General features: G+C 44.1%; 1 protein-coding gene across 1 annotated transcript in view; it reads right to left on the bottom strand.

Annotated features, from left to right (window-relative positions):
* Positions 1-8,177: 8,177 nt before the first annotated feature.
* The window catches only part of SPAG17 (sperm associated antigen 17), a 140,518-nt gene continuing 128,270 nt past the window's right edge, over positions 8,178-20,425 (bottom strand). The window contains exons 43-48 of the mRNA XM_036343930.1: positions 19,061-19,197; positions 17,583-17,767; positions 15,248-15,308; positions 12,436-12,580; positions 10,553-10,697; positions 8,178-8,363 (exon numbers count right to left, since the gene is read on the bottom strand). Coding sequence (XP_036199823.1) covers positions 10,558-10,697; positions 12,436-12,580; positions 15,248-15,308; positions 17,583-17,767; positions 19,061-19,197 — 668 coding nt within the window. The 3' untranslated portion in view covers positions 8,178-8,363; positions 10,553-10,557. The remainder of the gene's footprint in view (positions 8,364-10,552; positions 10,698-12,435; positions 12,581-15,247; positions 15,309-17,582; positions 17,768-19,060; positions 19,198-20,425) is intronic.

Here is a 20,425-nt window from a genome sequence, read left to right on the forward strand (position 1 = left end):
GCCTGGGTGACACAGATCCCGCCTCAGCTGAGACCTCAGTGAGAGACACTGGCAGTAGTACCAGCTGGGCCAGGCTGGATTCGTCCTCACAGAAACTGTGAGCTAATAGTGTGTATTGATTAAGTCTCTAGTAGAACTTAGGGTCTCTACAGAAGCTTCTTCCCTGGGCCTCCGGCAGTTTCTTCTCTGCTGTGTGCCTGAAGGAGACTTTTCCACATGCCCGGATTCTCTCTGTCCATTGCTCTCCTCCCTGTGAGGCAGGAGAGTAAACAATTAGGAGACAGTTTTGGCAAGTGGAGTGGGGAAACGGAGACAGACAGCCCATTCCCACTGGCCTCACCCAGCAGCACCCTGACTCACCTGACTCTTCTCCTTTGCATGTGCACTCACTCCATTAAGCATTGAGCCCTCAGGACAAGGAGGTTCTGATCAGCATCAAATAATCATAGGAACAAAGCCTCCAGTTTGTTGAGACAGCATTTTGTTCAAACTAGAAAGAATATCTAGGTCTCAGTTGTGTTTCAACTCCAGGACCAGAAAAGCACCAAAACCAGAAAAGGCGACACCATAGCTGACATCAGGACCAGTGATTCCTCCCTTCCTCTCCCCCCCCCCTCCCCCCCACAAGCACCAACCAATCAATAGAGACCATGGCCCTGACCCTATGTGCTAATTTTGATGAATCAGCATATTAATGGACACACCTGGAAAGTTGATGACTATTCTATGGAGATCCCCCCCCCCCCCCAGACCTCCCCTAAAATTCCTGCCTTTAGAAAACAGACAAAAACACTTAAGGCAAAGGACCCAGTGCACCTGCAAGCACAAACACACACTCTCTCTCTAGAGCAGTGGTTATCAACCTTGGCTGCACATTAGAATCACCTGGGAATCTTTTTAAAATCCTGATTTCTGGGCCTCATCCTCCGGAAATTCTGTTTGTTATGGGGTGAGGCCACAACATTAGTAACAAAGAAACAGAATTTCTGGAGGATGAGGCCCAGAAATCAGGATTTTAAAAAGATTCCCAGGTGATTCTAATGTGCAGCCCAGGTTGAGAGCCACTGCTGTAAGGGCCCTTCTTTTGTCTCTGAACTTGTTTTCTGAGTCCACACAGCCCAGCTGGCTCACTTCTGCCTCCATGACTCTCCCTTAAAGGCCAAGGCATCTCTCTGGGCAGCCCCCATGAATCTTCTCCTCCAGTGTACTTTCGTTTTGCATGCTAAATAAACTTTTGCAGCTGGCTAGCCCCAGGAGGGAAAGGGCGTGCTGGAAAGGGGAAGGGAGCCTCCAGGCGAAAGCAGGGTCACGGCCTCATTGTTCCTGGAAGGGGTGCCTCCCTCGGACCTGGCCGGAGGAGGACTGTGGAGTGGGAGGTCATGGGGACACGTCGGTCACGCTTCCCCAGCACCACGCACCGGGGGACATTTGTGGTGACCGTGGGAGTGACCGTCTGGACAGGAGGAGGCGCGGCGCCGGAGGCAGAGGGATCCACACACTTGGGTCAGGAAATGGGGGAGCCTGGGTGGGGCCGGGGGGCGCAGTGTGGCACCAGGGACCCGGAAGGTCAGGGGAGAGCTCGTGGGGCTCCACACCCCTGAGTGCATGGCGGAGCCTCGCCCGGGAGAACCAGCTTCGTGATCGGTGTCGCCCCCGCCAGGTAAGTGTGAGCGCGCGCCCTCCTGGCACCGTGCAGCCCTCGCGTCCCTCCTCCGTGCACTCAGGGTCACCACCCCCGGCCCCCGCACACGCACACGGGAGACCCCCCCTCCGCCGCGGGTCCTTCTGACCGACCGCCTGGCGGCAGCGGCACCCGACCCAGCGACCCGCAGCCACGGCGCCGACACCTGCTTCTCGCTCTGCGGCCTCTGCGGCGGGGTCCCCGCCGCCCACCCGCCTCGCTCTCTCGCTCGCCCCTGGCCCAGAGGACACCACGCGCATCCCGACCGGTCTTCGGAGGGCAAAGGGAAACCGTGCCCCGCACCGGGGAGTGTCTGCGGGTTTAAGGGCAACAGTCCTCGTGGGACTGGGCCCTGGGACGGTGGTCGGAGCTGGTGCGGATTCCTGCTCCTCCCGCTGCTCGCGGCCGCGCTCGGCGTTTTCCGGTTGCGCCGACTTCACGCGCTGCCTTAGTTGGTTCACGTCGCCTCCCTACCCAGCTCGAGAGACAGACGGACAGTCACCCCTGGCGGCCGCACCTCTCCCGAAGCCGAGCAAACATTTTTGTGCGACCGAGCTGGGGAGGCCCCGCCGCCCGGCGCGTTTCCGGGGCGCGCACCCACCCTCCCTCCTCTCCGCGATGCGGGCTGCGCCGGCTCGGCAGGTGCCGCGGCCTCGGGTGCAGCCCCCCGGGATGCGACCTCCGCACCGCCGTGTGCACCTGAGCGGGAGGCCGAGGAGCCCTCCGAAGCCCTTTGTGCGGGAGGGCGGCTGCCGTAGAGAAAAGCAAGACCCGTGAGTCCCCAGAAGCGCGAGCCCCCGTGTCCCTGCTGCGGGAGTTGAAGACTCGGTGCGGGGAGCGCACACACCGCACGTGCGGAGATGAAGCAGATTCCTGCGGGAGGACATGTCAGACGGCGCAAAAGGAGTCCCCTGACCGGGAATCGAACCCGGGGCGTGGCAGTGAAAGTGCGGAATCCTAGCCACTAGGCTACTAGGGACAGGGCAGGCTTGTTCTTGCCTCTGTGGTACAGAAGCGATACCATTTGGCGGGTTGAGTGGCCGCCCACAGGTATTTAAAAATCCTTGAATATGTGAGAGGGGTTGACATGGTGAATATAAGGACACCGAGTCCCAGGAACCAAGGTTGAAGCAGCTAAACAGGTCTACCGAGGAGGTGTCACTTATCTGATGCAAACTTTTTTTTTTTAATCTGGTCTTTAAGATCCTTTAGAATCTGACAGAAGCAACATTTCCCAGCAATGCTAGCACATAAGCGTCCTCGCTGGGCAATTGGGGCACGAAGGACTCTGGCATTTGGGGGTCGAACTGAAGGGGAAGCATTTTCTTGGGTGTCCTCGTGCGGAGAGTCTAAGCGGAGAGGGAGGTCAGGTTCCTGCAGCGCAGGGTTTCCTTCCCTTCCCCTGAAGTGGTGGCAGGGAGGAAAGCGCTGGCCTGTGGCCCCAGATAAGGAAGGGGCGCAGCCTGCCTGCCGGGTTTGAAAGTTAAGCTCTAAGCACCACAGAGGCTCTTGCCGTGACTAGGAATGGAACCGAGGCTGTTGCCTACTAACCACTATAGAATCATGGCAGCTAAACCCGCAGTGGTGGGTCTGTCTTGTTCTGAGTTTTGACATAAAGGCATTCCGCCTAGTGCGCTTTGTTCTTGAACTGCAGGCACTCTTCTTTCCTGCTCGCTCTGTTTTCCCTTTCCTTCCTCTCAATTCTGATGATAAAATAGAACCCCCTAGCAATTCCCATGTCCCTACATACAGCCCTAGCCTCTGCCCCGACCCCTAGTAAGGCTGCCTGTCCTTGATCCCTGTCCTCCCCGCACTTTACCGCCTCTTCGCATTTGCCCCTTTTGAGACCCCCCACATCATCTTTCTGGCCCTCGCTGAACCAACAGCAGCCAGTCGCACAGATGGTGGGGTGCAGCCGAAGCCAAGCAAAGGGGAAGAATAATTGCCGGAGACCAGGGCCTTTCAACTTCCCCTGGGGCCACTTGGCTCAGGCCCAGGGGTTCGCAGGCCCTGCATCTCCAGGGCAATGACATCTGAGGCAGGCATGGAGCAAGGCCTTGGAGACCATTTGAATGCCCCATTGTATTCAGAATTGCCCAATGCACCGGTTTGGTTTCAAAAGTCAAAGGTACGTTAGTGGTTCCAGTCCACCCAGGGGATCCCTGTTAAATTTCAGAAAGCAAAATCATTTCTCCACTGCCCTTTCTCTATCAGCCCTTAAGAGGCGGGGCCCTCCTGCTGCAGTCTTTATTCTTGTACACATAGTTTGGCCACTTGTTCAAGCAATTCCGTAGGGTAGCATCCCCAAAGAGTTGTAGCATTTACATACTTTTCTATAGGATTCTATTTTCTCTCCTTTCATTGACTTATTACATAACACTCTTTATTTTGTGGTCCAGCATTTAAAAATCAGCTAATGTAATCCATTACATCAGCAGACTTTAAAACATACATCATACGATCATACCAATAGATGCAGAAAATCATTTGACAAAATCCAAAACCCAATCATGATAAAACGCCCAGCAAACTGGGAAGAAAGGGGAACTTCCTCAACTTAATAAAGACTATCAACAGAAATCTTCCAGCTAATATCATACTAAATAATTAGAAACACAAAGTATTTTCACTAAGATCAGGTTCAAGGCAAAGATATGCACTCTTGCCATTTCTTTTCAATATTGTACTAAAGTCTTTGCTGATGTAAGGAGGCAAAAAAAAGTTACACAGATTGGAAAGAAAGAAATAAAACTGCCTTTGTTTACAGACGACATGATGATTCTACATATGAAAATCTGAAAATATCAACGAAAACAGCCTGGAGCTAATAAGTGATCACAGCAAGGCTGCCAAATACAAAGGTAATATACAAAAGTCAATTGTTTTTTCATATAACAGCAATGAACAAGTGGAATTTGAAATTAAGAATGCATTTATACCAGTGATTCCCAAAGTGGGCGCTACCGCCCCCTGGTGGGCGCTGCAGCGATCCAGGGGGGCGGTGATGGTCACAGGTGCATTTGTTTTAACTTTTTTTGTATTACCTTTCTATTCTGAGTTCAATAAATAGTTTCATAATTTCAAACTTCAATGTTTCTAATTTACACCTTTCTTTACTATATTTTACGAAAAAGGTAGAAACATTAATACATATATCTTTCTGTTTAATTGCTATTAAAATTTTAAAAAAATTAATTTCCAGGGGGCGCTGAGTAATATTTTTTCTGGAAAGGGGGCGGTAGGCCAAATAAGTTTGGGAACCACTGAATTATACTAACACCCCCCAAAATGAAATATTTAGGTATAAATCTAACACAGTGTACAAGATCTACATGAGAAAAACTATAAAATTCTAGTGAACAAACTTAGAGAAAAAATTAATGGGGAGATATTCCATGTTCATGGATAAGAGGACAATCTTGTCAAGATGTCAGTTCTTCCCACTTGAGCTATTCATCCAAACAGTCTCTATCAAAATTCCACCAAGTTATATGTGGATATTGACAAACAGGTTCTAAAGTTTATATGAAGAGGCAAAAAATAAAAATAAAAATAAATGACCAATACATTAAAGAACAACGTCGGACAATGACACTATCCAACTTCAAGACCCACTATATAGCTACAGTAATTGAGACATAGATCAATGGAGCACAATGAGGGGCCCGTAAGTAGATTCACATAAATATAGTCACTTGATGTTTGACAGAGGAGTAAAGATAATAAAATGGAGCAAAGATATTCTTTTCAACTAATGGTCTTGGACATTCATATGCCAACAAAATGAATCGACACGGACACTATGCCTTTACAAAAATCAAATTAAGATGGAACACATACCTAAATGTCAACTAAAAAAGTATAAAACTCTTAGAAAATAACAGGAGCATATCTAGATGACCTTGCATATGGTGATGACTTTTTTGATACAATGACAAGGGCATGTCTCATTATTCTCCTCAGCTTGACTAAACTTTAGACAGGGTTTTTCCTTATAGTTAGGTCCCTGACTTTTCTTTAATTACAGTATTTACTTTAGAATACTTTTAAATTGTTCCTTCACCCCTAGAGATGTAATAGTTTTATAACCTAGGACCTGGGGACATCTCTTTGAAATGTAGTCATCAAGGAAGAGAAGCCCCTGTCTCCCAGTGTCTGTGAGAGAGTAAGAACCTAACTTCATTGGGCACATTGCCTCAACTCCTAAAATATCTCCCATCAGGAAGGAAAGATAATGTTTACTTTCCTTTGAGTAAAGCCAATTAACAAGCACAAATGACCTATGAGTCCTCCAGGCTCCCTCTTAAAAACTGTCCTTACCCCTTGGTTCATAGAATCAGGTATCCAGAAGTGGTCTGTGTTTTCTCCCCTATTGCTGGAGATATTATGAGAATAAAATCCATTTCTGTTTGCTCACTTTGAGCAAATTTTTCTTTAAGAGCTCCTATATATAGTAGCTTTCTGATACTAGGTGAATTGATAAACTTTTGTTTTCATCTCATTTGTACAATGAAAGGAATCTGACAGAACTTGAAATAAATGAAACAATGCATGTCAGACCATGTGACATTAACACATTATACACTGAATAAATATTTCCTTAGCACTCTTTCTTTATCAAGAGAATACATTCTAAGAGCCCACTCACTGATTTTTCTGGCACTGATCTTTGGTGTCAACACAGATGAGCCTATCAAGTGTATGGAGGAATGTGGGTGCCCCTTATTGTATCTCTGCTTCCCTAATCATTAATCCAAAATATCTTGTTGCCTGTCTCTACCATGATGATAATATGAATGTTGAAATTAAATCCCTAGAGTCTACAAAGCAAAAGAAGTGCCCGAGTGAGAAACTACACCAGCCTTCAAAAGTTTTACTTATAATGGTGGTTGATTAAAATAATAGAAAAAAAAAATTATGTAAGGCAGAATTAAGTGAGAGCTATGATAGAAGTATAACTACAGAATGATAAAATGAAAATTATCAGCTTACTACTTTTGAAAGGCAGTAGAATGTTGGGAAATATTTCTAATCCATTATTTAACTTAAAAATAATGAGTTTAATTAAAACAATTCTCAGGCTCTGGTGTCTGAGCTTCTCATAGTAGGAAAGTCTATCCTAGAATCAAGGACAACTGGTCCCTGAATATTTCTTCTCAAATGTTGCCTGACTCTCTTCTGTCCTCTAGTGGGCATCTGTAGAATTATTTCAATTGTCCCAAACCCTTCATTTCAGGTTTAAGAATATTAAAAACATTCTGTAGGCAAAAGAATTATAGGGAAAATAATTTAATGTTCTCTGAAAATATCATAAAAGTGAATCTTACCTCAAATTGGCTTCTAAATTTATCCTGGGTTCTGTGTTGGTTTGACCAGCTAGCTGCCTTGTTAAATTCTAGAGACAAAATGATGAGTAAGAAGGGATTAAAAAAAGCAGCAAACATTATTAAGGACTTGCTGTGCATCAGAGACTGTGTTAAATGTTACACATGCATTATTTCATTAAAGCCTCACAAGAAACTGCGAGGGGTGTGTATCTATCTATCTAGATAGATAATATCCTCCTGAGTGGTAGGATGGTTAAGTGCATGTTCAAGATCATACAGCTAGCCCGTGAAATATTTGAAATCTCGCTCAACTATCCAATTCAAAAGCCCTTACACTTAGCAACTATGCATTCTTATCTATCTATGAAACACACCATGAATAAAATTTCTCAGGTTGCAATGAATTGTAACAAGAGCCCAAATATTATCATTCCTTTGCCTTATATTGCCACCACATTTGTTATACACTATCAAGATTCTTCTAAAAGTATCTAAAGAGGTAATGCCACTTCTTCACATTTATAATTCAACATACCTCACTCTGGCTCTGGCTTCAAACTGAAAATATTTTTAAGGTTACCAATGACCTTGTCATTGAAACATCAATGCTCTATGTGGATTTCTGCTGATCCTTACTGAAACTCCCAAGAGCATTAAACCCCAAAGGCCACTAACTCCTTTTTCAGAATGGTTCTTCTTCTAACATCCATTCCGTTATTTCATATTGCTTTTCCTTCGTCGTCATCGTCTTCCTCCTCCCCTTTTCCTCAGCTTCATCTCAGTAAAGCTTTTTGGTTTATTTTGTTGTTGTTGTTTTTCCTATTTTTTAATATGTTATTTATTTATTTATTTATTTATTTATTTATTTATTTATTTATATTTTTTGGTTTATTTTTTAGACTCAAATCCTCTACTTAAATTCAGGATGAAGGAACTTTTTAGCTTCATTCTGGTTTTCTGTTCATTCTCATAGATTAAAAGGTAAAAATGTAGCCCTGGCTATTGTAGCTCAGAGGTGGAGCATCGGCCCTGGAATGGAAGTAGCACCTTTTAGACGTTCCTTGGAGCTGCCCTACCCAGGTGTCCACGTCCATTCTTACTGGAATACAGGACACTTAGTCTCCTCCCTGAAAATTAAAAAGAAAAGAAGGACCAAGGATGCCTTTGCATGCAGTTTGCCACTCTCTTGGCACATCTTTATTAAACTGGGTCAAGCGCTTTGGTGATTTTCCCATCGGGCCCTCCGGGTGCAGTGTTCTGGGATGAAGGAGTGTGTCGCGGTGACTTCTGTCCTTTGTCCTCGTCTGTGTAGGCTGAGAGGATCATGGAGGCAGTTGAACTATACCGAGAAGAAACTGCAAAAATGAAAGAACACAAAGCCATCTGTAAAGCTGCAGGGAAAGAGGTAAGATAGCCCATGACGGTATGCTCTGGGAGACATTTATAGAGAATTCCTGAGAGGAAAACCATTGTTTAGGACTTACTAACTCAGGTCAGGACATGAGAGAAACGTAGTAGAATTCGTTCTCATTCAAACATTAGAAAGAGCGAATTGAGGAAGTGGGGGGTGGGGGAAGCTTGATCTTAATAAACGGGAAGGAGAGCAAAGTGAGATTATTGTATTGAGTAGACACTCACACTCCTACTTTGGTTCGGAGGCAGGGTAACCATGTCAGATTTCTGGTGAAACCTATTGCCTAAACTCACTCGTAAGCACTATTGAAACTGAAAGGCCTGATGGGTCTTTACATTCACTCTTTCAATTTTTAGGGTCACTGTTTTCTCTTCTAGAAATGTAAATACTGTTATCTCCCTGCCTGTGACAAGCACTATCAAAGTCTCATTTTTTAATGACTGGATTTAATAATTTTCTTCTTAGGTTCCTCTCCTCACCAACCCCATCCTCATGGCTTACGGAATGTCTCTGTGAGTACAACGTCTAAGTCTCTCCCTGGTCAATCAGAGGTTACTCTCATGGGTGAGGAAAGAGGTAATTCTTTGTCGTTAAAAATCCCTCTTGAAGGTTGGTGTCCTCTAGATATGACCCATAAACAAAAATTCTTTGGGATCCTCACTTTTGAGCCCCATTTCTTCATTTGTAAAGTGGAGAAAATAGTATCTATCTTAGAGGTAGTATTAAGTAGGATTAGATATGATAATGTATCTACACTAATAAAAGACAAACATGCAAATTGACCATACCTCTGCTATGCCTTAAGCCACACCCACCAGCCAATCAGAGCAACTATATGCAAATTAACCCAACCAAGATGGCGGCCAGCAGCCACGGAGCTGGAGCAAGCAGGAGGCTTGGTTGCCCCAATGATGGAGGAAGCCAAGCTTCCCGCCTGCCGTAGCAGCTCTGAGCTCCACTCAAAGCAACAAAGTTTCAATTATAGAAGGTAAATAAACCCCAGATACCTGCTTTTAGCCAGCCGTGGCCACAGAGCTGGAGCGAGCAGGAGTGGGTTGCCCCTGGCAATGGAGGAAGCCAAGCTTCCCTCCCACCCGCCCTGGCTGGCTCTGAGCTCCTCTCAAGGCTACAAAGTTTCAATTATAGAAGGTAAATAAATCCCAGAATAAAAAAAGAAAAAAAGAAAAAAAGGGGAGGCTGGGAGCTTCCATCCCTGGGGGGGCTTGGCCAGCCTGAAAACGGCCCTCAGCCCCTCACCCAGACTGGCCAGGCACCCTAGTGGGGACCCCCACCCTAAAGGGGGTGTGGCCAGTCTGAAAACAGCCATCAGCCCCTCACCTAGGCTGGCCAGGCATCCCAGTGGGGACCCCTACCCTGAAGGGGGTGTGACCAGCCTGCAAACACCCATTAGCTCCTCACCCAGGCTGGCCAGGCACCCCAGCGGGACCCCCCACCCTGATCCAGGACACCCTTCAGGGCAAACCAGCCAGCCCCCACCCATGCACAAGGCCTCTATCCTATATAATAAAAGGGTAATATGCAAACTGACTCTAACAGCAGAACGACTGGGAATGACTGGTCACTATGACACACACTGACCACCAGGGGGCAGATGCTCAATGCAGGAGCTGCCCCCGGTGGTCAGTGCACTCCCACAGGGGGAAAGCCAGGCTGACAATTGCCAGTACTGCAGTGGTGGTGGGAGCCTCTCCCGCCTCCTCAGCAGCACTAAGAATGTCCGACTGCAGCTTAGGCCTGCTCCCCGCTGGCAAGTGGACATCCCCCAAGGGCTGCCGGGCTGCCAAAGGGATGTCTGACTGCCAGCTTGGGCCCGATCCCACAGGCAGCAGGCCTAAGCCAGTAGGTGGACATCCTCTGAGGGATCCCAGACTGCAAGATGTCATAGGCCTGGCTGAGGGGACCCGCCCCCCCCCCACCCCCCCCCCGTGCACAAATTTTTGCGCACCGGGCCTCTAGTATAAAATAATACCTATTGTAGTTATTAGAAACTAGTATTTTCATTCCAGCAGGCTAAATGGCTCATTGGTTTCTGACTGTAAAGAGAACAAACTTTAGGTCTAAGGCCTCAGATTTGAATGGTTGAAAATCAGATTCCCATTTAGTACTTACTGGACCTACTGTGGACAGACTTTCTGGGCCAGGACAACTCCAACATCAGAGGAAGGAACTGCAGATGTCCTCTGGACCAAGGGATTTTCCTTTCCCTGGGGAAAACCTTCAAGTCTCTTATCATAATTGACACTTGTTAAAACTGGTATAATATTCGTTAAGGACTATGATTTTCATGGTCAAATGATTTATATTCACAAACTCTAACATTTCAGAATTTGAACCTCTTTTCTAGCACCATTAGCTCAATTTTAGGTACTTTTCTGTTTAATGCAAGTTTTACATGCTCAGGCTTAGGGATGAAGGATGTATACTGACCTCTTGGAATTTCTTCTGTTCCCCCTAGTGCATGTTGCTCTGCCTCTCTAGAGTAGCCATCAATCACCATAACCAGGCCCCCAAACCACATCAATATACAATTTTATGGTTTTTGGTGCAGAAGGGTCCAGAGGGGTGTGAACTATCACTGTCTTTGGAAGTAGGTTAAAGATCTAATAAAACCCCTTTCCACCATTTTTCTGTGCCTGGCAGGTGATCTTTAATCTATAAGCAAGGAAATAGAGAAATTTTATTAGCACAAGTGCTAAATGCTCTAATGGCTGTGATCAGCAGCAGGGATTCTTTCTCCTGCTCCCTAAACAGACCCCAAATTTCTATTCCTTTCCCATACCTCATTCGTCACCTCTTTATAGGTGATGCATAAAAGTATGTCTCCAGATCTGACTCCAACTGAAATCCAGTTCTGTATATCCATGATTCATTATCTGAGCCCACAACCTTGGAGTTGAACTCATGTCCTCTTCCTTTTATCAATGGGTTCCACCTCAGATTTTACAGCTCTCTTTGCCAAATGTCCTTCATCATGTCCCTCTTCCACATGACTACTGTTGTCATACTGTAGTTCTTGTCCTTATACTTGGCTTATTGATGTATCTTTCCAATAGCTCTTTGCATATCCAGCCACTCTTCTTAAACATATTTTGTGCAACTGGATTAATTTTTATAAAGACATGCTAATTATGTCCCCACGGCATCAGAATAATGATTCACTGTTGCTTATTTAATAAAGTTTAAGCCAAGGATTCAAATTCTTCTACAATTTGATTCCAACCAACTTTCCCATTATACTTCCTAATACTCCCCAAACTCTTAACAAACTCCCTGATAACTCTCCCAAACACCTGGAGCTTTCCTATTGCTATGGGCTTATTTTTTCTTTCTAGTTTAAATCTTTCATCAAAAGCTTTTGCATTTTATAAGACTCAAATATCAGATATATAACACAAGAATATATATATATATATATATATATATATATATATATATATATATAAAACTATAGCACAAAGTAGTATATTATATTATTCATGTCATTGCAATACAAAAAATATAGAAATCAGGTATGAAGGCTTTCTGCTACTAGTGTATATGTCTTTTGAGATAGAGTCCAATTTTCATTTTCATATATGAAAAATATTTCATATAGTACCTTGCATATAATAAGTACTCAATATCCATATGATATCTACATGTGAGACATTAATATGAGGTATATATGCGTAATTCAGTGAATATCCATTCAACCTTTATAATAAAGAAGGTATCTCCTGTCTCTCAACAACATTATAAGTTTTTCTTGATGACAAACACTTGCTTTTAAAAAAAAAAAATTGGTAGTCCATCACAGCTAATAACATTGGCATTAATTCATCTTGCAATGACTGTACTGGTGCTGTGTGTTAGGCACTTTGCTTGGAATTAATGAAGCTATGGAGTGTGGGTGTGAGGGGGTTAGAAAATACCCTTTTGACTTCTGTGTTCTCCTGGCCCAAATGCAATTTTTGCACTATGCACGACAATTCAAACTGAACTTTAAAGGATATTCGCTTCCACAGGTAAGAACAGGACGTCATGCTCAGTCATGATCTCAATATAGTGAAAGATGTGTGTCGATCCCTTGGTGCTGTCCTCACCCATAACCATGGCAAATAGCTCCACTTTCAGTTCTACCTGCAAGCCAGATGCCACCTGTGAGACACAATGGAGCTTTAGAATCAGACAGATTTGAGTTCAAATCCTGGATTTCACACCAAATTGGGCAAGTTACTGAAACTAATCTGGTTCCTCACCTATAAATTAAGCACAAATGAATGCTTACTGTTACAGCATTTAGAAGAAGTACTTCATGGATTAGTGAGGCAGGATTCCATTGAGTAAATGGGACCCAAGATAAGTTGTTGAAGAAAACCAGGTGCTATTAAGAAAAGGCATGAGGATAAATGCCAGGGCCCCAGAGGCGATACCAAAGGCAAACTTTTATAGTGCCCCTAACTGTGCTAGTTCTTGAATGTCAGTAGTGGGTTTCTATTCCTTGGCATCCTTGCAGATTAGATTTAAGACAAATATAAATATAATCTGAGAGACTGAGTGAAACCTACCACTGTCCTGCCTCTTGATTTCTACCTTATGTAGGACCTGTGATGTGACAAAGCCAGTAGAGGGAGACAGAATTCCTTTAAATGCTGAACTGCCTAGGTCTGAAAGCTACAGGGAAGAGGTCTGTCCCCACCAAGAAGAAACCTGATACACAACGAAGAAACAGGGAGGAATGGGCTTCAAGAAACAGGGAGGAATGGGCTTCAAGAAACAGGGAGGAATGGGCTCCTCCCCTTGTTCCTTGAAAAGAACACCAGCCAGGAAACAGAGTTGTTTGTGTTTCTAAGCTGCCTCTCCGGGGGTTGGGTTCAAAAGCAGACTTGACAACAGTTATCTGGAAAAAATACGTCCACAAGGAAAGCAATTTGATACAAATAATTTTCCCTCCATCTTGTTTTAAAAAATAATAGAATTGAAGAACTTTTCAGTTTTTTTTCAACAATGTGTAAGGCGCATCCTGGCGGGGATCCAAGAGCTCTGTTTCTGAGAATCAGCCCTGGGCCCTCCAAGCCCAACAATCAACAGGGCTGGGGAGGAGGACATCCTGCACGCGGGGCTGGAGTGCAGCACCATACAGGTCTGCCCAGGCTTTGAGCACATTCCTTTAGTGTTGGCAACCGACCAAGCTGAGCAGTGGCCAGATTTACAAATGGAGAAGTCTACAGATTATTTGCCAGAGCCAAAACCTACTGTCAAAAAGAAAAGAAGAAAAAAAACACCTAACAGTATAGAGTGAGCTTTAAAGAATACACTCTGGATTTTAGTATCTATAAAGGTCTATCCCACAGGCATGCTAGCATTTGGCATAATCCCTCTTGAAGTGAAAAAATCTGCTAACTTCCCAGAGCGGTGGAAGGGGAGCTTGCTTTGGTTTTGGTTTTTGCCTTACGTTGTGAAGATTCTGAAATCTTGACACAGTACAATGATAAGTTGTTTGGGAGAGAGACTCATGAATTAGGGGATCTAACCCCAAAATGCATTTCTGCTTGGAATTGGGACTGCATAGTACTGCTTCACAGATTGGAAGATATTAGAGCTGGAAGAGGGTGAAGACATGGTCTGGTCTGCGTTTCTACAGCTGAGGAAAACAAGGCGCTCAGGATTAATTAGCCAACATGGCTGAGCTGCTTGGTCCCACAGCTGCAACAAGAAGCCAGGTGACTGGGCACTGAACCAAGGCAACCCCTCACTGAGCCAAGCTGACTCTTCTCTGTCAACATATAACATCTTGGACTCAGTGACCCCTGCGTGCTGGTCATGGGACTGGATGCCCTTTCTCAGTGTTTCCATGAGCCTGGGCATGGCCCCACCTGTGACAAAGGGTTCATGCATCCACCAGACTTGCTCACTTCATTCTGTCCTCAAGGACACATCTTCTGGGTGCCCACTATGTGCTCGGCTGTGAGCTCCTTCCCTGTCTTACTCATTTTATCACCCCCTGTAGCCTGGCACACAGTGGCTTGTGGGAGGAACTGTTTGTTAGGTGAAATGAAAGGATTGTTAAAGCAGCAGGATGGTGCACTGACCAAGAAATAAGTGTTAAGATTTACAAATGTGATGTTACTATATTTGAGACAAACTTTAGTTTATGTCACACTAAAGTTCTGAAATTATAGAGTAAGTGGTGATATGCAAGTTTTATACTTAACATCCTATTTTTGGGGTTATATCAAATAAAGTCAGAATAGGTTGACATTTTAACATTTGTATTTTCAGAGATCTTTGGAGAAATGAGGCAGCTGATGAATTTAATATATACTGTTTCTTAGTATATTAAATAATATACTTAACATTCTTAATAATATTCTCTGACAAACACCAAGAGAACAAATCAGATTTACACAGAATTATAAGACTGGAATATTTCTTTTTCCAAAGGATTTTTCACTGCAGAAGGATTTGTCACAGGATATAGTTAGGTAATCAACTTCCCAAATGCATGTTAAATCATGTTTAATTATTACAGATATATTTTTCATACAACCATACATAACTGTAGTACTGGGCGAACTTCAGAAATGTTTCCATAGCTCAAAGTTTAACTTTGTTTATACACAGGATCTGTCTCGTGGTTATTACATGAAGTAAGTGACATCAAGCCACATACTGCACCAATGCCAGGAATCTTTTGCTTATGATACTAAAAAATTAGACTTCAACGTGGTTTAAATGGAATGGGGAGAAGGACTTCACTGGAAACATATCTGCATTCATATAGAAACACACTGACATACACAACAGGCAACACATAGGACTTACAGGCCCAGGTTTGTAGGTCACTTTTAGTCCTGTGCTGGGTGGCGGCTGCTTTACCCTGAACCTACGGGCCGAGAGATGGGAATAAATTTATGCCATAATGAAAACCATGAACAATGAATGAACCTGGGTATTAAAAATCAGGAAGGTGTTAATATTCACGCTGTAGGAGCATGGGGTCCACACCATTGGAAAATCAACCCAATATTCAATTGGGAGAAGACTCTGGGGCCCGTTTCACAAGCGCCTTTCCAACAGCTGTCATCAGCGTCAAGCAGGCTCCTAGCCCAGCTCCAGCCCTGCCGAGCAGCCAGGCCGGGCAGAGCCGTGAGTGTTTGGCTATGTGTGCATTGCAGTGTGGCCGCCAGCGTGAACACAATGCTGACCGTCAGATTGTTAAGCTGAAGAATAAAGGTCTGGGGAGTGCAGTGGAGCGTCGGAGCCAGTCTCACTCTGTTGTGCATGGGGTTTGATCTTTGGGGAGAGGAGATACAGGCAAGTTGGTGAAGTTGAAAAGCCCTGTGCTCACACATGGGGCCTTTCCCTTCTTGTGGTTTGTGGGTTCTGCCTGAAGGTTGAAGGCCTGGAGTAAATTAAAATGCTGAGGAAAGCCCACCTCCACATCAACCCTAACTCTGCTCCGGTGACCCTCAATTCTGCTGCCTGCCCTATAGTGGCTAAATTTACTCCCCTGAGGAATGAACTCTCTAAAGCTAAAGTTCTGTACTGAACAGACAGGATCAGTGGTTATTACATGAAGTAAGTGACATCAAGTTTATTAGTTTGAGGTTGACTATCCCTCCCCACCTACTTGTTGGCCACAACCTAAACAACCAATACCATCTGGTGGCCTGGGTCCTCCTCAGTCTGTTTCTGAGGAAGCAAACGTAATTCCTGAAGTGGGGGTTGGCCTCAACTGAAATGGGACTGCGATCTTTGAAACCCATGCTCCTGTTGCTCTGCTGCACATATTGCCGAACCGGAGTCCAGAATCACAACCATTTTTGAAGGACTTGTCACTCACACTGAGAAAAACTTGGCAATTGAAATAAACATTTATTCCATACTTATTGGGGAAATTCTCCACATTATGCTTAAGATAAAGTAAAAATGGGATAGAGGTAATTTTGTAGTTGGGAGTTGTCTTGGTATAGAACTCTCCCATGCAGCAGTGACAACAGCTGTGTGGATCCAGTGAGTTGCCTGCAAGAACTAGTTGGTACTCAGGAGATCTGAGACTTCACCTTACTCTCCAGCCTACAAGGACCTTAAAAACAAGTCACAAAAGAGACTGCTCGGCGATTGGTGCACAATGCAGCATGCAGATGATGCTTTATTGAGTTGTACACTTGAAACCTGTATGGTTTGGTGAACCAATGTCATCCCAATAAATTAAATTATTTAAAAAAACACATGAGTTACTCAGTTTGTTCTACTGGCATAGTCTCTACAAGCTCTGAAATTCTATTGGTCTTGAATTGGAAAGGAGGGACTGACTCTTCCTTGTCACTGAATATCAGATGCAGTGTATTTTCAACTGGGAGTACAAACTGTGAGTTAAAATATTTGTTATCAATTCCAAGTCAGAACTTCAGAGCCAAAATGACACTAATGCAGTGATGGCGAACCTTTTGAGCTCGGTGTGTCAGCATTTTGAAAAACCCTAACTTAACTCTGGTGCCACATCACATATAGAAAGTTTTTGATATTTGCAACCATAGTAAAACAAAGAGTTATATTTTTGATATTTATTTTATATATTTAAATGCCATTTAACAAAGAAAAATCAACCAAAAAAATGAGTTCGCGTGTCACCTCTGACACGTGTGTCATAGGTTCGTCATCACTGCCCTAATGGTTCAGGTTATATTTTTCTCTTTTTGTTTCAACTATGCAGAAGTAATGTAATGAAAATCATTTTTAGATCATAAAGTTAAAACATATCAGCTATCATAGTTGGTGGTAGATTCGAGAAATAATTTGAGAAGTAGACCTTCAAATTATGTGTTAATTATTGTTAACACTTGTACAGCCCCTCACCTCCCTTTTTTCTCTAGAGCTGATCAGGCCTAGAGTTGCTTCTACCAAAGTATGAATAATGATTAATGGGAGGGCAAAGAAGTACCAACTAATACTTGAGGCTTGAGGCTTGATGAATACTGATTTTTCTGAAGAATAAATGAATCAATGAATGGGAGAATTAGCGAATGAATGATGTGAAAATCCAAGAGAGTATAATTACAGTTCAATTCAAGAAACATTCACTGATGTAGATAGTCAAAAACAAGCCACAGAGTAGGGGAAGGTGACTGAGCAGACGCGGGTGCCTAGGCCTTACCTGCAGAAGTCCACACCAGTGTTCTTGAGCTTGACAGTGGTTTCATAGGTGTGCCCTTCTCGAAGCACTCCAAACTTCACTGATGGAGGGAGAAGATGGAATCCGTAAGGGGATGAATGTGGGTTCTTAATGGCAGCCGAAGCAATGGAGGATGTTCTCACTCTTCCTCCAGAAGGATCTTGCGCCTTTGCATTAAGGAAAAAGTAACAACATGAAATAAAATGGTTCTATTAGTATTTTGAGTTCCCAGGATGAGATAAAGGCTCTGTCTCCAGAGAAAATGCTGCTTGTCTTGAGAGGAAAGGAACATTTACTGTCTCATGTAATTCTTGAGCAACCCCATGTGAGGGAGGATTTTAGGCTTTGGTTTGAGGCTAGAGAAGCTCATGTTTGAAAAATTTGCTCAAGTGGTAAGTGGCAAAGTCTCACACTCAAGTCTGCCTGAGTCCAAAGTGTGTGCTCTTCCCTCTGTGCCCATGAGGACCGAACGCTCCTCTGTGCCCGTGAGGACTGGATGCCAGCTCCCATTGGAATCAACTCCAGGACTCACTCATACTCCAATTGTTGACTTCATCCCCAGAGTTCTCATCCGTAAATGTGGGGTGGGGTCATGACCTTGCATTTATAACAAGGTCTCAGGTGTTGCCAGTGCTGCTGGGTCAGGTGATCACACTTTGGGAACCACTGCCCTATGCACTTGGTATTCCTCAGATCTGCAGCACTGACCTCACCTGGGAGCTTGTCAGAGCTGCATAATCCCCGGCTGCTACACCAGTGAGTCCAAATCTGTATTTTGACAAGATCTTTAGGTAATTCGTGTGCACATTTAAGTTTGAGAAGCACTCCCATCACATCAATTATATACATTGTGACAGATTCTGTGATGGCAACTGGCACAGGGTGCCATGAAAGTATAGAAGGATAACATCAAAACCTGTCTGATGGGCTCAAGGAAGGCTTCCAGCAGAGCTGATGTGGACTCTTAATCTCTGAGGCTCTAAAGAAGGAAGGAGTTGGATGCTTTTAAAGAACTAAGAACTAAAGAACTAACAACCCACAATGGCGGAAGTACAGTGAGTTTGGGGCAAGGTGATCCAAGAAGCAAACGGGGCCACACTTGTAGTCAGGCTAAGATATTGGATTTTATCCTAAGAGTCACGAGAAGTGTGGCGGATGACCCCCTTAGCCAGCAGTGTGCTGGTAACACTGGCTTCCTGAAAAGAACCTTGATTAACAGCAATTGTCAATTTCTATGATTACGAACTCCCAGCTGGGCTGATTTCAAGCTACCAATTCCTCCAGTGAGCCTATAGGAGCAAAGCACTGACTTAGTTCCTCTGTGTGTGACCTACAGGCCTTCACGGTGAGATGGTACGTCTAGTAAATAGCACGCAGTGGCTGGCCATCAATCACTCCAATGGGTCAGGTTTACATAAAATGCTGCTTGGCTCTGGGAAATGTGTCCCCATGTCTTTTACCTTTGTGAGAGGTAGAGACTTGGGCTTGGAACTCATCAAATAGTGAGGAATCTTCACTTTCTCCTTCCTGGCTTGTCCTTTGACATCCTGCAGCAACGACTGGGTTGGGATTTTCACGGGCAGACACAGATCTGATTCTGTTAGAGAGAAAGTTGAAATTACCACATGGACATTTTATTCAAAGACACTCGAGGTCATCCCAGGGAATATTGAACATTGACTTGGAAAACTTTTCTTCTTTTTTAAGAGCTCATTTAAAGGAACAAGGCTTTTAAAAAAATTAATTCTAGTGTTATATCTGTACATTTTATGAAGAGATGTTACTCAATGTTGGTCCTCACACCAACTTGACGAGATGCTATTAGTATAACCTTTTCTAATTAAATCAGAAAAATCAGATTCTATGAAGCTGAGTGACTTGCCTTGATAAACTGAATTCATACTGAGATGTTCAGGGTTCTTTCCACTGAATCAATGAGGTACAAATACAAGAAAACATTGATTCTGAAAGATTTCTTAAAACAAATGAGGACAAAATCTTGAGAATTTTTTTTGGCTCAACTCTTATATTTATAGTTCTAAAAAGTGGTAGTAATTACAGATAAATTGAGCCAGGGAAGTAAATCCTCAAGTCAACACATTTGGTGAGGAGTAAGCAAGAGTAGATGATCCACATTGCTGCATTTTTCCAAATACCCAGGCAATTGAAATAAGAATTGTATTTTAGATCATAATATTAAACATCCTTTCTCAGATTCAAAAGTCATCAGGACAGGAAAGGGAAGGGACCAATATTTGAATGTCCACTATCTGCAGGCAAGCACCATGGGTAGATTTTGCAAACAGCATCTCTGAGTTGAGGGTTATGATAATTATAATCTTTGTGCTCTCAGCACTCTCCACATCGCCCCCCTCCACACCCACTCCTGCCACATATATTTCTGGTGCCATGACATCCCTGGACCCAGCCATTAGGATGGTACATGAGCCAGGGGAAGGCAACACAGTACCTTTACTGGAATAGTCCCACTGAAGCTGACAGGGATAATTCCATGTCGCTGACTGGGTTATGGACCTGGAAGAATCAGAACCTTGGACCTCTGTAGTAATGGACATAGCCTGTCCTTTGTAGAAGAGGATAAAAACAAAGAGGACAAGTAGGGATAGGGCAAGATGAAGACAGGGAGGATGCCCAGAGAGACAGGCAGTCAGACACAAACACTCCTATGTGGATCAGTGGTTAGTGTCCTCGCACCAAAGGGTCACATGTGTGATTCCCCATTCAGGGCACATTCCTGGATTGCAGGCTCTATCCCTGGGGCATGTGTGGGAGGCAATCAACCAATGTGTGTCTTTCACATTGAT

The sequence above is a fragment of the Myotis myotis genome, unplaced genomic scaffold, assembly GCF_014108235.1.
Source record: "Myotis myotis isolate mMyoMyo1 unplaced genomic scaffold, mMyoMyo1.p scaffold_m19_p_18, whole genome shotgun sequence".
Lineage (NCBI taxonomy): Eukaryota > Metazoa > Chordata > Mammalia > Chiroptera > Vespertilionidae > Myotis > Myotis myotis.